Source organism: Melanostigma gelatinosum (assembly GCF_949748355.1).
Source record: "Melanostigma gelatinosum genome assembly, chromosome: 10".
Classification (NCBI taxonomy): Eukaryota; Metazoa; Chordata; class Actinopteri; order Perciformes; family Zoarcidae; genus Melanostigma; species Melanostigma gelatinosum.
Window position 1 is genome coordinate 5811297 of NC_136643.1, and position 14575 is coordinate 5825871.

General features: G+C 40.6%; 1 protein-coding gene across 3 annotated transcripts in view; it reads left to right on the forward strand.

Annotated features, from left to right (window-relative positions):
- Nucleotides 1–14575, forward strand: part of usp9 (ubiquitin specific peptidase 9) — a 43814-nt gene that overhangs the window by 1441 nt on the left and 27798 nt on the right. For all 3 annotated transcript variants that reach the window (XM_079277137.1, XM_079277139.1, XM_079277138.1), the window contains exons 2-6: nucleotides 3302–3548; nucleotides 7738–7883; nucleotides 8341–8420; nucleotides 10283–10395; nucleotides 12173–12391. In XM_079277137.1, the coding sequence (XP_079133263.1) occupies nucleotides 3447–3548; nucleotides 7738–7883; nucleotides 8341–8420; nucleotides 10283–10395; nucleotides 12173–12391 (660 nt within the window). In that variant the 5' untranslated portion in view covers nucleotides 3302–3446. The remainder of the gene's footprint in view (nucleotides 1–3301; nucleotides 3549–7737; nucleotides 7884–8340; nucleotides 8421–10282; nucleotides 10396–12172; nucleotides 12392–14575) is intronic.

Genomic DNA, 14575 nt, shown 5'->3' on the forward strand with positions numbered 1-14575 from the left:
TACTTACGTAATGTTACCTTGTACTATATATGCACCTGGGCTATTTTATTTTGACAATATTCCAAAGGTAACTCACATAATGTCATATGACCGATTTATCCGTCCATAAAATATGTATTTTTTTTCTAAATAACATCAACGAATAGGTTTCATAGCCGGTTGAGTGCTAAAGGCCGCAGTTGTATGTTACATAGCTTAGCGCTTGTTTTAATGGTGGCTGTTGTTAACGTGTGTGTCACTTTTTTGACACTGTTGATAAAACATTGTTTTTTGTGCGTCATGAAAGTAACCCACTCTATCTCTCCATTAGTAGATAGTTAGCTACTAAGTGGTTTCACTGATTGTGGCATTCGATACATTAGATGGCATTTCGTTTTCTGAACTGCGAGCACACTAGCCAGATTTAGCCTATTATATGACTTCAATGTTCTGTCTGTAATGACAGCGGCAACCCAAATTGCTGATGCTGAAGCAGATGTAGCTGACCTGTAAAATAGGAAATAATCTAGTTTCACTACCTTTACACTAGGAAACACTGTAACTGAAGATAAACCAAACATTCGTTTTAACAATTGGTTTCAATCAATACATATCTGATGAGAAATTCATGGCTACTCACTAAATATAGTTATGGTGAACAAAATTCACATCAGCCACTTTAGTGTACCCATGTTAACTTGTAAGGCCCATGTTTGCCCCTCTACCAGAGGGTTATGGTTCTTAATGATGTTTATGTTCTCTGGTTTTTGTGGTTGACTTATTTGTATCTCTGAACTTTGGAATATGTGCATCATTCCACTTGAATTTGATTATTTCCAGTAATTTGTTGATCTGGAAAACTATTGATGTTTCTGGGCAGACGATCCAGGAGACATGGGCTTTTAGAAATGAATTGAAATTGAGATCATAATTGCTCAAGGACTCCTATCCTTTGGAGCTTGCGAAGGGTGATCATTTTGTGAAAAGCTTTTAGTTGTTTGAACAGCATTGGGGATGTCTTGAAAATGTTCCATTTAGTCCAAAAACACATCAAGTCACATTCCCTACAGTGGAGGTACGTTTCGGTACAGTAGAAAACTATAAATGCCAGAGAAATGTACTTTATTTTAAAATATATTTATTCATTAAAACTAACATCATGAAGTTATTCTTTGACTTTGAACAATGATGGAACTATACCTGAGTGACCCATCTTCTGGGGTGTCTTCTTAGCAACACATAAGCATAAAAAACAAAAACTGCTCCTTAATGTTATGTAGTATTGTTACTTACATCTTGCAAAAGAGATTGTTCATCTCAATGGGACTACCTGGTTAAATAAAGGTTTAAAAAAAAAAAAATACAAAATTATTATTTTCTTTTTTTATTCAAACGTATTGTTCGGGTCGTCATGCGTACCGAACCGTGAGCCTCGTACCGAACGGTTCAATAAGAATACGTGTATTGTTACACCCCTAATATATAGTATTAAACTTCAGGTTTTTGGCTGCTGATTTAAAGGCATGTGTGTGTATAGGTCCCAAATGTCATAGCAGTTCATTCATAGTTCTATCATTGTACAGTTATCCTGACCAAAATATCTCTTGTTACATGTGGCTCTTTTCAAAAAGACTGGATGCTAAAAAAAATGAAAACCACTCAACCATATTGTGTTTGAAAGTTATCTGTAATGAAAGCTGAAGCTTGGACATATTGGATTGAAATGCATTAGGACATATTTTTCTTCCAGATTTGTTGTTGATCAGACAGCCAAGTGCTGAATTGGCAGGCTGAATCATGTCGTACTGACATTTAACGGGGGGGATTCCTGTGTCATACAAGTAGGGTCTTTTCCTTGTTTTGTTCATCGTTCCTTTTTCTAATAAATAATTGCAATCACTCAAGTTATTTGCTTGCGTCTGAGAATGCCGTGCCATCTGCAAGAAGAAGTCAGACGGGGCAAGGTATGACAAGCCACAAATGTGCTCTGGCTGGAATCTAACCGGGGCAGTTGTCGTTATGTGGAATGCTCCTTAAAACATTTGGCTCACGGGGCATCCTGATCACGCAGGTTTTAAAGAAACCTCCAGATTATATAAAGATGTTTGGAATAGAAATGGAAAGAAAACCGGTATTGCTCAAACACTGCAGTAAATATCTTACAGTTTACGCACCAACTTCCTGGCTCAACCTCTCAGTGAGGAAACATTATTGACGCTACAAGTTTTACCTCCAGATGAAGTCTGTTAGATAATCTGGCCTAACTGGCGGGTTGTTTGAAAAGATCAGACCATGTGACTGCTCAGGGTTTCTGACCTATCGGCAATAACAATGTCACCATGTTCTTAGATCTCTGCAATTAACTTGGTGAGCTCAATTCTATTATAATTGGTGAAAAAACAATGGCCAAAACAACTAAAATAAGACCCAAGTTGCATTAAACAGAATCGGCAAAAACCAAGATATCTAGAGAACGAGTGACTGATAATATGCATTACAAATGACTAAGTCAGTCGTTTTTCAATACGCCAGTCAGAAAAACTAGTAAAGTAAATATAAAACACTGCGTTCACGTAACAATTCATCATTGTTGCCCTAACGCCACGATACACACCTGAGGCTGTATGTTCACCTCGTCCGTGTACACAATTGAGATGATGCTGTCGACTGTGGTGGGACTTGAGATGGACTCAGGCAGACTGTGTCCTCCGGCTACTTCTTCACAGCAAGTGCCTCAACAGCCCTGTGTTAGCGAGATGCAACAGAATTTAGTTCAAATTTAACTAAGCATTTGTAGGATTACTTTTGGGGTGACTCAAAGTTTGATGTTATTATTCCTTATGCTGTTCATTATTGATATTATAATTGTAGGGCTAGATGAGCTTGCGAGCCCCAACACCACCGGTCACTGTAGTCTCATGTCTCATGGTTGGCAAATTACTTGATGTAAAAACTGTCTGTTATCAATTGACGATCTACAACTGTAAGTGTAAGATGATGCGGTTCCTGACTTCATAAAGTGTAATTAAGATTTATTGAATCATCGATGCTGGATATTCTACATCAAATTTACTTTAGTGATCCGTGTCGGCCCTCCAAAGCATGTCTGTAGCATCCTGATTCATAACACATCCAGTTGGCCACCCAACACAGAACATTTGTGAGGTCGTGAGAAAAAAGCGGTTGACTACCAGACACAGCCTTGTTCAGAACAAGTTGATATAGATGGTTGATTACAACCCCCTTGTGTGTTTCTCTTGTGCATTACAGTTTAACCAGCCTGCTGATTGTTGTGACCTTTACCCCCTCTTCCCCGCTCCAGGTTATGCAATGGTCTCAGCGGCACGTCCAGATCTCCAGGTGCTTGTGTCCCTCTCTCGTGCGTCCGGGCTGAGGTGGCTGTGATTTCCCTCCTGGCCAGCGCTCCCTAAGAGGCCAAGATTGCCAAGATCTGCCCCGTGGCGAGCATGACGGCCACCACGCGTGGCTCTCCGGTGGGGGGCAACGACAGTCAGGGCCAGGGCCAGGCACCTGATGCTCAAAGCCAACCCGCACTGTCACAGAACCAGGTCAGCATCATCTTTCCAAAACTTTAGACTTTCACTCATTGTCTGTCACGATATTTTGTCCTATATGTTGAATATTTCTGTTGTCCACTTTGGCTGGCTGCTGCTTTCATCCAATCGCGTTGTCTCGTCTTTGTTTTACATGACTGTGCACTACACTGACGGTAGACACATGCGTTTAGATTAACCTGTGAAAGGAGAAGGGTCGTAATGTCTTTTGATATATATTTTTATTTTGTTGGTCCAGACACTGCAGCACAGTGTTTAAAAAAAGAAGATATTGCTCCCACCTAAACCACACACAGATGCCCAAGGGGACAAAAAGGGAGGGGAGTAGGGAGCGGAAAAGAGGGAGAAAGAGTGGAGGCGAGGCATCAATGAACAGAGCCTCCTGAGTGATGGATAAAGTGCGTGTGCATGTGCAGGCCTGTGTTGGTTAGAGATGAGCTGTGGTGAGACGTGAGAGGCAAGCTGCCTATGTAGGTCAGCCAAGCAGAAGGAGCCTTCACCACACACCCCCACATTTCATATTTCTCAGTTCTGCATCTCCCTCCACTGTGTGTGTCGCTCTTTTACTCCGTCACACACAGACACACACAGCTGCTCACACCGCCGGCGATGTTCACACACACTCGTTGGAGTAGGAAGGAGATAAAGTCGGGAACGGTCACGTTGGCGCTTAAACTCACATCCGTGGATGCGCATTGCTGCCTTTTGTTTCTCAAGCACTCCGTCCTTCCAAAAAATGTCTGTTTGACAGCACCGTAACACGGATACACCCACATGCTAACACAGTTATACTTCTAACACATCCATGTCGGCCTACAGGTTTTGTTTCCTCTGGGTGGATAAGGATGAAAAGAGCATTGCTCTGTGCGCCAAATGCTACGAGCATAATGACTTGAATGGCTTTGTTTAAAGGCCTTTCAGGAGAGACACCTGCTTCTTTATGCCTACATGCATGTACACTTAGTGATCGGGACAATAGAAACCCTATCCCATGCAAGAAGTGGGCCTTGCCTCTCCATTGGTACATGGCCCTATAGAAACCGGTGTGGGTGTGCAACAGCAATTCAAGTTCCACTCTCTCTTTAGAGGATTTGTCCACTAAAAATGACTGAATTTGCAGCAGCTTTACTGAAACTTTAAGTGAGTTATGCGGTTGTCGTCGGTTGTTGTTTTGCTGCAGATTTGGATTCATTTATGGAAGAACACAGTATTTAGTAAATTCAGAATAATTCTTCAAGGGATGTGGTGAGGCTGGTGCATTGTTCAGGGCCCATTTTTAAAGAATTTTGATGGATTGGTATCAGCTGCATAAAGCCGGGGCCCGTATCAGATCCTTTGTTTCGATACACCAGTGATCAAAAGTGCCCCATTAATAAATGACAAATGGCACAGCCTCGTTAGCGAGTGACCAGACGAGTGCGCACATTGGATAAACGGCAGCCTGTTTCAGTTAATGATGACCGTCAGTGAGCTGACAGGCAAAGAATATTTAAATATACTAGGGGTGTCACGGATCAGAAACCTCACGGTTCGGATCACGGTTCAGGAGTCACGGTTCGGATAATTTTTCGGATCAACAAAGAAAAGGGGAGGAAACAAATATAACTTTGCTTTCCATTTATTAATTAAAGAACTTCAAGAACACTTAAAGCAAAGAACTTTGGGCTATAGTCTTACATGAAAACAAAAATATTGAAGATGTCCAATTTGAAACAAAATGAAATAAAAATAAAACATTCAAGAATACTCAATTCTGATATCCTCGTCCTTTCAATAATATTGAAAGAAAGAAACAGCCAGTGAGCTAGCTTCCACTGTTCGAACTGAACTGCTCGGCTACAACTTGGGTCTATGTTTACTTCCTGTCAGGTTATGCTATTCAAATACACAGAGGGGGCGTGTCTACAGCACCGGACTAAGAATCACTCCGCTGTGGTGAAAGCAGTCTCTACAGTCTTTTCCTTCTCATAGAGGCCTGGAACAGCTTCACACTGCGTGAGTGGATTTCGTAGCGTGGCTCAAGCATTTTAACCAGATTTAGAAATCCTTTGTTTTCCCACACCGGAGTGTCCCCGTCGCTGACAGACGGGATGGTGGCTCTTCATATGTGTGGACATGCCGATGTTTTGCCGTTGTCGTGTGTCTTTCTCTTTAAATAACGCCTACATACCGTAATGCTTTGTTCACCACCCTCATCCGTCATTATACGTCACAGGGAAGACAAAATTCTCCCAAACTTGCGACTTAAATGACGCCGCGGCTTCTCAAGTTCCTCCGCTCGCCATGACTTCACCGTTAAATGCTTCTAAGCTGCTCCGTTCACGTGAACACACTACTGCTTTATATCTGTTCACTGACACTCTGCATTTATAACCGTGAGGGCTGATCCGAACCGTGAGGGCTGATCCGAACCGTGAGGGCTAATCCGTGACACCACTAAAATATACCTTTAAAACGTGTTGGTGCGATTTCAGCGTTTCTTCTTGCCTTAAATGATGCTGTTGGTTCTCATATTTATTTATGGAATAACATTTATGTGTTAATAGACACGAAATCCAAACAGATTAACAGGAAACATCCTGGTGGTTGAATGGTTCAATACACCTGCCCTGTTACCACGACATCCAGCCAGGAACTAGTCCTCACCTCTCTGTTAGTCACACTATCAAAATAAATATACATTTTTTTTAAAATAACTACAATAAATAGATTACATATGAATTAAATACATAGAAATAAATAATAATTGTGTAACAACATGGCTGTTACTTTACTTGAAATTCTTCACCCCACAAGTGGAGAGAAACAAACGGTAACGAAGTTTCTTCTGTTTTTTGTCCCCAACAATTTAGTTTTCCGTTGTGTAATGAACATAAAAGCTAATTGGGAATTTATTACTTTTCTTTTGCATTACATAGTACACATATTTCAATTATATTACATTTCCAAATGTTAATATTTTTCCCACAATGTGTCTATGTTGCAAACATGATGCACACAAGCTTTATATCTGACGGATTTAATCTACTCCACTCGTGACTAATTCTTTGAATTAAGTTATTTTTAGGTGTTTTGTGTTTTTGATACCTGGCCTGAGGTAGTATTGTAGTGTATGATATAGGGCTGCAACAACGAATAGATAATAATCGATTATTAAAATAGTTTTCATTATAGATTATCAAATTTCATTATCGATTCGTTGTGTCGCGCGATTATTACGCCACTCAATAAGTCGCGGAGGTGTTTGAGAAAAAAAAAAGAAATGCGGAGCTCAGCGCAGGTTGTTGTGAAGTGGAGCTTCTAATGACAACCAAGACACGTCTGGTTTTGAACGGAACACTTTACTTCCTGAAAACTGCAGTTTAACTGTTACAGTGAACAGACCGCTCTTGCACCCGACATATACGTTAGGTTTTCACTTATCGTTATCATTGTTGCCGTGAATAAGCAAGTATCATGATACTTCCTGTCTCTTCACAGTAAAATCACTTCCGTTTTCATGCTCTTCACAATAAAAGTAAACATGCGATCAAACAATTTACAACAGAGGAAAGAGCATCGGACCCGTAACGTTGTTCTGAAACATGGCGGAGGCAGATAAATCAGTACGACCTAAGTGGTCCAAGGTTCACACTTAATAAATTAAGTGTGTTCATTGCAAGATATGCAAAAGCGACATGATATGGCACGGGAGCACCACGGTGATGATTCAGTTTGAGTGTAGTGTAGAGAACAAGTTCTGACATTCAAACAAATCCTGTTAAGTTTGTATTTTTATTTATTTTTTATAAATTATTTATTGTTCTGACAGCTCAGGTCCCTTTAAACTAAAATATACATATTTTTGTGCACATGTGTATGTTTTTTGTGTTAGTCCATTTTATTTTAAATTATTACTTTAACAGCTCAGGGATGTTCAAGGAGCAACCTGTTTGTGCACTTTCTGAAGATAATAATAATAATGCATTTTATTTATATAGCGCTTTAAAAGGCACTCAAAGACACTTTACATGTTAAAAACAGAAACAATAGAAGCATTTATAATAAGAACAAAATCTACGACATAACATAATAAAATAATCACCCGATTAATCGATTATTAAAATAATCGTTAGTTGCAGCCCTAATATGATACAGAGATCAGTAGGCACTGCATGATTCTGATTGTGTGTGTTTTTTCTAGACATCATCTCCTAACTCATCCAACGAGAACTCTCCAGTGAGCCCACCGGATGAGCAGGGCCAGGGGGATGCCCCCCCTCAGCTGGAAGAGGAGGAGCCCGCCTTCCCTCACACTGACCTAGCCAAGTTGGATGACATGATCAACAGGTATTTACTCACATGGCTGCATCCTCGCTCACCTCTAACTCGGCACACGACAGGCACACAGGTCTTTGAGCCGCTCACAGAAATATTGTTTGAAAACTCCACAGGGTAACTTGTTTAAAGTGAGTTTCCACGGCAGGGTTCCTTGTAAAGTGGGATTTCCTCAAATTCCAGTCTGTAGGTAATTGTGACATTATCCACATAATTGATCATTACCAGTAGATGCTCACAATACCCACAGGGGACAACTGTGAATTTCAACAATTACAGAACTAACAGGCTCTCACAGAAACATTTTTTTTGCATAGTTTGTGATGTTATGTATTTTTGATTTAGGTTAAATTATTTTCAAATCCAGCTCAATTCAGTGCTCCATGAACCAGCCTCTCCTCACGTCTTCCATTGACTGAGCATGTAGCACTTAGCATGCCTTTGTTGATTCATGTTTTTTCCCCCCCAGGCCTCGTTGGGTCGTTCCAGTTTTGCCAAAAGGCGAGTTAGAAGTCCTCTTGGAAGCTGCTATTGACCTGAGTAAAAAAGGTATGAATATACAGCGTGTTCTTCTGTCTATAGAGATGCTTTGTGGCACTTACATCTCTCAGTCATTGCTTTTCAAGGCTAATCATGCAGTACAGATTATTCATCATCACAAAGTCAATTTAAGTGTAGAGAATAAGGCCACTACTATGATTACTTTCATTTTTAATTAATCTGTTGAATATGTTTTCAGTCATTTGATTAATGTTGTTTATAGAATCTCAGTAAATAGTGAGTAAGACCCCTCTACACCTTCCCAGAACCCAATGTGTTTAACACATCACACACAGATATGTAATGTACAATTTTATCAAACAAATGTTTTACCCTTTGTGCTTGAAAAATAACTTCACCGATTGGTAGAAATGTACAGATATGGTCATTTTTTATGATATTACTTTGTGGATTAATCTCTCCAAAACCCAAAGATTTAAATTTACAATGAAATGAAACCGAGAAAGCAGCAAATGTTCACATTTAAATTCTGGTCTAAAATTTGTTGACTCGGTGGAGTCGACGTATTCAAATGTGTGTAACCAGGTAAGACACTTCCTCTGTGCTGAACCAAATATGAATGGCATGTTTGTTTTTCTACTCTATCTGCACTCATTATGTTATGTTATGAGAAGAAATATTTTGTCAACAAAGGACCTTTGTCAGGTCAGTGTCTGAATCGTACCCTTCCTATTACACTCAGGCTGTTGATAAATATTAAATGCTCTCTGAATCGACTCAATTATCAAAAATATATTTTCAATATATGTCGGACTGCAGCTGCTCTGTACTGCGGTTATAGCTAGGGTTGGGTACCGAAAACCGGTGCCTGTATCGTACCGTACGACCGGTATCTACCAGACCGAAATGCAACGCAGATTTCGGTGCTTCCTTTCGGTGCCTGAGCCGATTGAAATACTTTTTTACACAACTCGTTAGCTCGTCCTAGGACCGATGCTAACGATAGCATCGGTCCTCCGCTCCTCACTCATAATAATATTATTACAACCGGACGAGCCGTGCGCGCTTAGAAACAAACCCCTCCATCATTCTGGCAAAGCTTCGGCCATGATTTATTAAAAAAAAACAAAAAATGAGAACGAGATCTGTCATACGGCTGGCAGCCTACTGACTTCCTCCATCGACATCCGGGTACTTAGCGCTGCCGCTCATAACAAGCACAACATCCGGCACGCAAAACCTTCTTCTTCTTCGAGGTGTAGTGGCGGTTGGCAAACGATGAATTGGCGCATTAGCGCCACCAACTGGTTAAATAAAATATAATAATCAGGAGAGGTGTCGTATTTTGCCAGAGAAGGCATATGCTCATATTTCTGCAAAATAATTGCTGAAGTTTGAAGCTGTAGTGTGTGTGTGTGTTGTATTTATTTATATTTAAGTATACTGTAAACTGTTAACAGTTAATATATTGTTCATAGTTTGAAGTTAAAAAGTTTGAAGCTGTAGTTTGAAGCAAAGTGTTTTGTATTTATTTATATTTATAGTATACTTTAAACCGTTACTTTTTTCTTCAAATTGAACAATATATTATCTGTTCAGGCACCGTTTAGGTACCGTTATCGTTTTAGCACCGGTATCGAAAAAGACCCAAACGACACCCAACCCTAGTTATAGCTGATAACGCCGTGCCGACAGACAACACAGTCACAGAAGCGTAGTACCCACACTCTGGTGAACACTGCTAGCTATGTCAGCGGATTCGCCGGAGTTTGCACTTTGTGCTGTCAGCACCATAAGCTATGAGCCACCGGCTCTACGTTGACATGTTGAGAGATCATCGAAATGCTCCCAATCTCGGATCTTGCATTTTTAAGAAAATTGAATCCTAACTTTTTTTTTTTTTTTTGCAGGACTGGATGTGAAGTGTGAGGCTTGTCAGAGATTTTTCCGAGATGGTCTGACCATCTCCTTCACAAAGATCCTGACAGATGAGGCGGTCAGTGGCTGGAAGTTTGAGATTCATGTGAGTTTTCACTGTTACTTTATATTTTCATACTTAAATAGCTTGAAAGATGTATATTTTCTTCTTTTCAAATGAAATACGCAACCCATCATTACCCATCAGCTGTTCATTTTTTTAATGAATGAAACATGGCTCCTTGTTTGTAATGCATGTAGAAGCTCAATTTAAGTAGAGGATAACCGTCTTTGTAATTTGACGCCACTTTCAGTTCCCACAGAGCACGACAACCACTTTGTACTGGTTGATATGGGAGGGATCGAAGGCGTTAGGTTGACAAAAATCCATATTATTGTCAGGTGGTAGGACTCAGAATGGTCTCCTTAGCTTTTATATATTCTTTTACACATTTGCCCTTATCTCAGTGGATGCTTGCGATGCTCAGACCAGGGTCTTGCCTGTAAATGGAGTTACCTGTTTGCTTTTCTTAGAGCTGAGGGAAAGAGGCAACGCCAGCAGTGATCAGTCAATGATCCGTTTGTTGGAGGTAGCTGAGGCTTGCTGTTGTGTTGTATTAAGGAGATTGATCTCTGGAACGTAAAGGAGCAAAATGTCCTTTTCTTTCTCCTGTCACCTTTTAAATATTGTTGACTACATTGTTTTAATCTATAACTTTAATTTAGTACATTACACAGGAAACACTTATTTTGTTATTATCCACAGCTGCTCTGATTTATTCTCATTCCACCCAAAAATGTTCAGGATGCAACCAGATGCTAGTAAACTACACGACTTTACTGATGTCTGAAAGCTTCTCTGGAATGCTTTGATGACTCAGTCCCATATTGATTCCTGGTATCTGGCTCCTTCACATCTGTGAATCTGACGAGAACCATGCAGAAGGGTCATTTTATTAATGATCTGACTAGCAGGCACACTTTTTGTTTTGTTTTATGTGTAAATCTGAAGTTTCAAACATGTTGATGATGCGAGAAGCCAGTAATTGCACCAAAGTTTGTGTAAAACATCCGAGTTGACAGTTAGTCTATTGTAGAGGTGAAGTCTGTGGCAGCTGCTCTATCGAGGCTCGCCTGGCTGCAGGGTAACCGGGCAGAAGCCATGAATAATATAGTGTTTCTCATATTTCCAAGTAAAGTGTATTAATGTTAAGGTATCAGTGAAAACATTCAGTTTTTATAAACGAAAACACAAAGTAATAACGCATATTAATTTGAACTGTCGACCCACACTGTTTAGTTTTGATTCAACTTGTTAATTAAAGTAAATTCTTATTTGGATACTATGTATTGTACATGTATGTATTAGGCCATGGAATATGACTGATTTACTTTAATTTGTGCAAAAAACGTTAATTATAAATGGCTTACACTGACAAATATCTCTAAATTGCATTCTACATCCTTTTCTAACCTGTTGTCAACATACCGGGCCTCTGACTTCAACTTGAAGTGATGCAGAAGAGTAGATCCAGGAGATTAAAGGCTCCATTGGGAGAGAAGATTTGAACATTAGTTACAGGCTACTGTGCTAACGTTATCTCGCCAACTCATATTGATGTCAATCTATATTTATTAACTTTTGTGTAGTAATAAGTCCGAATATACTCGGACAACCCAAGCAAATCCTGTGTGTGGGAAACACTAGATTTTAAGGTCAGAATGTAAGATTGTTCCTAAACTAGAAGCGGATCGCAGCGTTTCTGAGAAAAGACATTGGACTTGAAATTCTCTTCCTCGCCCCCTCTGGCTTTTGTTCTCCGTCTCTCATGGTCTGATTGTTAATACCACTTTTTTTCCCCTCCACACACCTTGTCTCACAGAGGTGTATCATCAACAACACACACCGGTTGGTGGAGCTGTGTGTGGCCAAGCTCTCTCAGGACTGGTTCCCTCTACTGGAGCTATTGGCCATGGCCACCAACCCCCACTGCAAGTTCCATATCTACAACGGCACACGGCCCTCTGAGACCGTCCCCGCTGGAGCACAGCTGGCCGACGATGAGCTCTTCGCCCGGCCACCAGACCCACGCTCTCCTAAGGTGAGTCACCACCGCATGAAAATTGTGCCTCTTTAATATGGTGTTCAACAAGTTTAATGAGGCTCATTGTACACTCTTTCATCCTTGTTCTTTCTTAAAACTCACCCTTTTTGCCCTACATTATGTGATCAGATGATTGTCTACTAGACACTTTTCAACAGTTTAGATTGTGCATGATGTTACGTTACAAATTCTATCATGTGGTAAATGTTTGGGCTTGTGTTCAATTAAACAAGAAACAGCCTGTGTTCTTCCTCCAGAGGACAGTCGACCTGTCTTTCTTCCCGCCAGACAGAATCCATAGAGTGGCATTTTAGTCTCACCCTAAGGGTGAAACAAAGAGAATCCCTCTCTGGAGTAGCCTGCTAATGAAACATATGGTACTTGCAGTCCATCGGGCATGTGTGTCAGAAAACAGATTGTGTTAAAGAGAAGGTGGATACACCAGAGAATAGACATTTTCTAGTGAAAAGTGATGAGTTTAGCGTGGGCAGGGGGTCAGTGTGAACAGTACTGCAGCACTGCTCGCCTGTCTGACTCTGTTGGCAGGGGGCCCAGGACTACTTAGGGTCCCGCTGAGACTATTAAGTCACATTTTGCAACTCTTTTGTTTTTTTTAAGCTTAAAAGTATTTATTGGCTACAAAGCAACGGTTACATTTCTTGTCAGGTGAAGGTATTTGTGGTCTCTTCTAGTCCCTCTCTAATATTAATGATGCACAACATGTTTGTTTTTTCAAGCTGTGATTGTGAACTTTGGTCGTCTGAAAAAGAAACCAAGAAATGTTTTAATTTAGTTGAAGAAATGAAAGCTTGGATAGGAAGGTTTTTTTGCATCATTGGGCTAAGATTCCATAATAACCTGTCAGCATATTGTAATTGAAGTGGTCTGAGAGAAAACATCCTCCTGGCTCTGCTTCAGTCTTTAGACAGTCTAGCTCAGGGGTCGGCAACCTATGGCTCTTTAGCCTCTGTGTTGCTGCTCCCTGAGGTCCCCAAATGGTGATCCGGACCCAGGAACTAAAAACCGATAGATATTTTGGAATTATATATCGTGGGCACAGAGTTTAAACTTTAACCGGCGCCTCTTATTCAGCCGTTACAGCAGTGGCGGCTGGTCAATAGAGGGCCATGGGGCATGGCCCCACCATGAGCCACAAAAAATAAAAAAAGAATGATAATAATCATAAATTATACAAATTGTCAATATTTGTGTTTTTGAACTATGGAATATACCCAGTAATGTGTGTAAAATATGATATCTGCGCAAAATATATGCTTTTCCTGCTCGTCCTCTCGGCCTGTGTGCTCTCTGCTCGTGCTCTCTGTCTGTGTGCACGACACTGAGAACGCGCAGCTTGGGGGGCCTGATCGTTTTGGCCCAAAAGAGGCGGGTCTATGAAGCAGTTTAGCCAATTGCTGATTCAAGATATAAATGAGTGACATACAATTTGGCCAATCAGCGCCCTCAAATAGATTCAGCTTGGGGCCAGAACGATCAGGCCCCCCTCGCTGCGCGTTCTCGTCAGGAGAAGTCTCTACAGGCGAGCGCCAGCGCGAGCACTCCTCCTCCAACCCCCGTTTGAGAGGAGAACTTTGGCGGAGATTCTGCAGCCAAAGAGCTGATATCAGATCAGCCTGACCTCACAATCAGACAGCAGACCCGCGGGAAAGGGAAGCAGTACATGCGAAGCTTCTGTACTAGCTGTACACCAGACAGGTTTGGCTAGCTGGATGACGTTATAGTCATAATTTATTTAGCTTTTTAAAAGAACTGGGACGGATCCAGCATGGACAGTTACGGGAGTGAGGGATGAGGAGGTAAGGAAACATGAGAACACCAGGACACACATGGAGAACTCTGTCAAGCTACATATTATGCAAAGTGAACATCTTTTATTTCTATAGTTGTCCTCAGTCTCATCTGCTTAACTTGGTCATGGAGGCATCAACATGTAATAGAGATGTTAAATTAACAGTGAAAACTCATCATAGCTTAATTTTACATCAATATTTATAATTACACTTCATGTTTACTTATCCTGATCTTTACCTCCTATAACAAGGTCCATAGGGGCATCTCAATAAATAAACATGTTATATTATATTATATTATATAAGTGTTATTTACTGATTGTTTTCGTGTTGGAATACATGTTAAATATTTAACTGCCAAGTAATAATG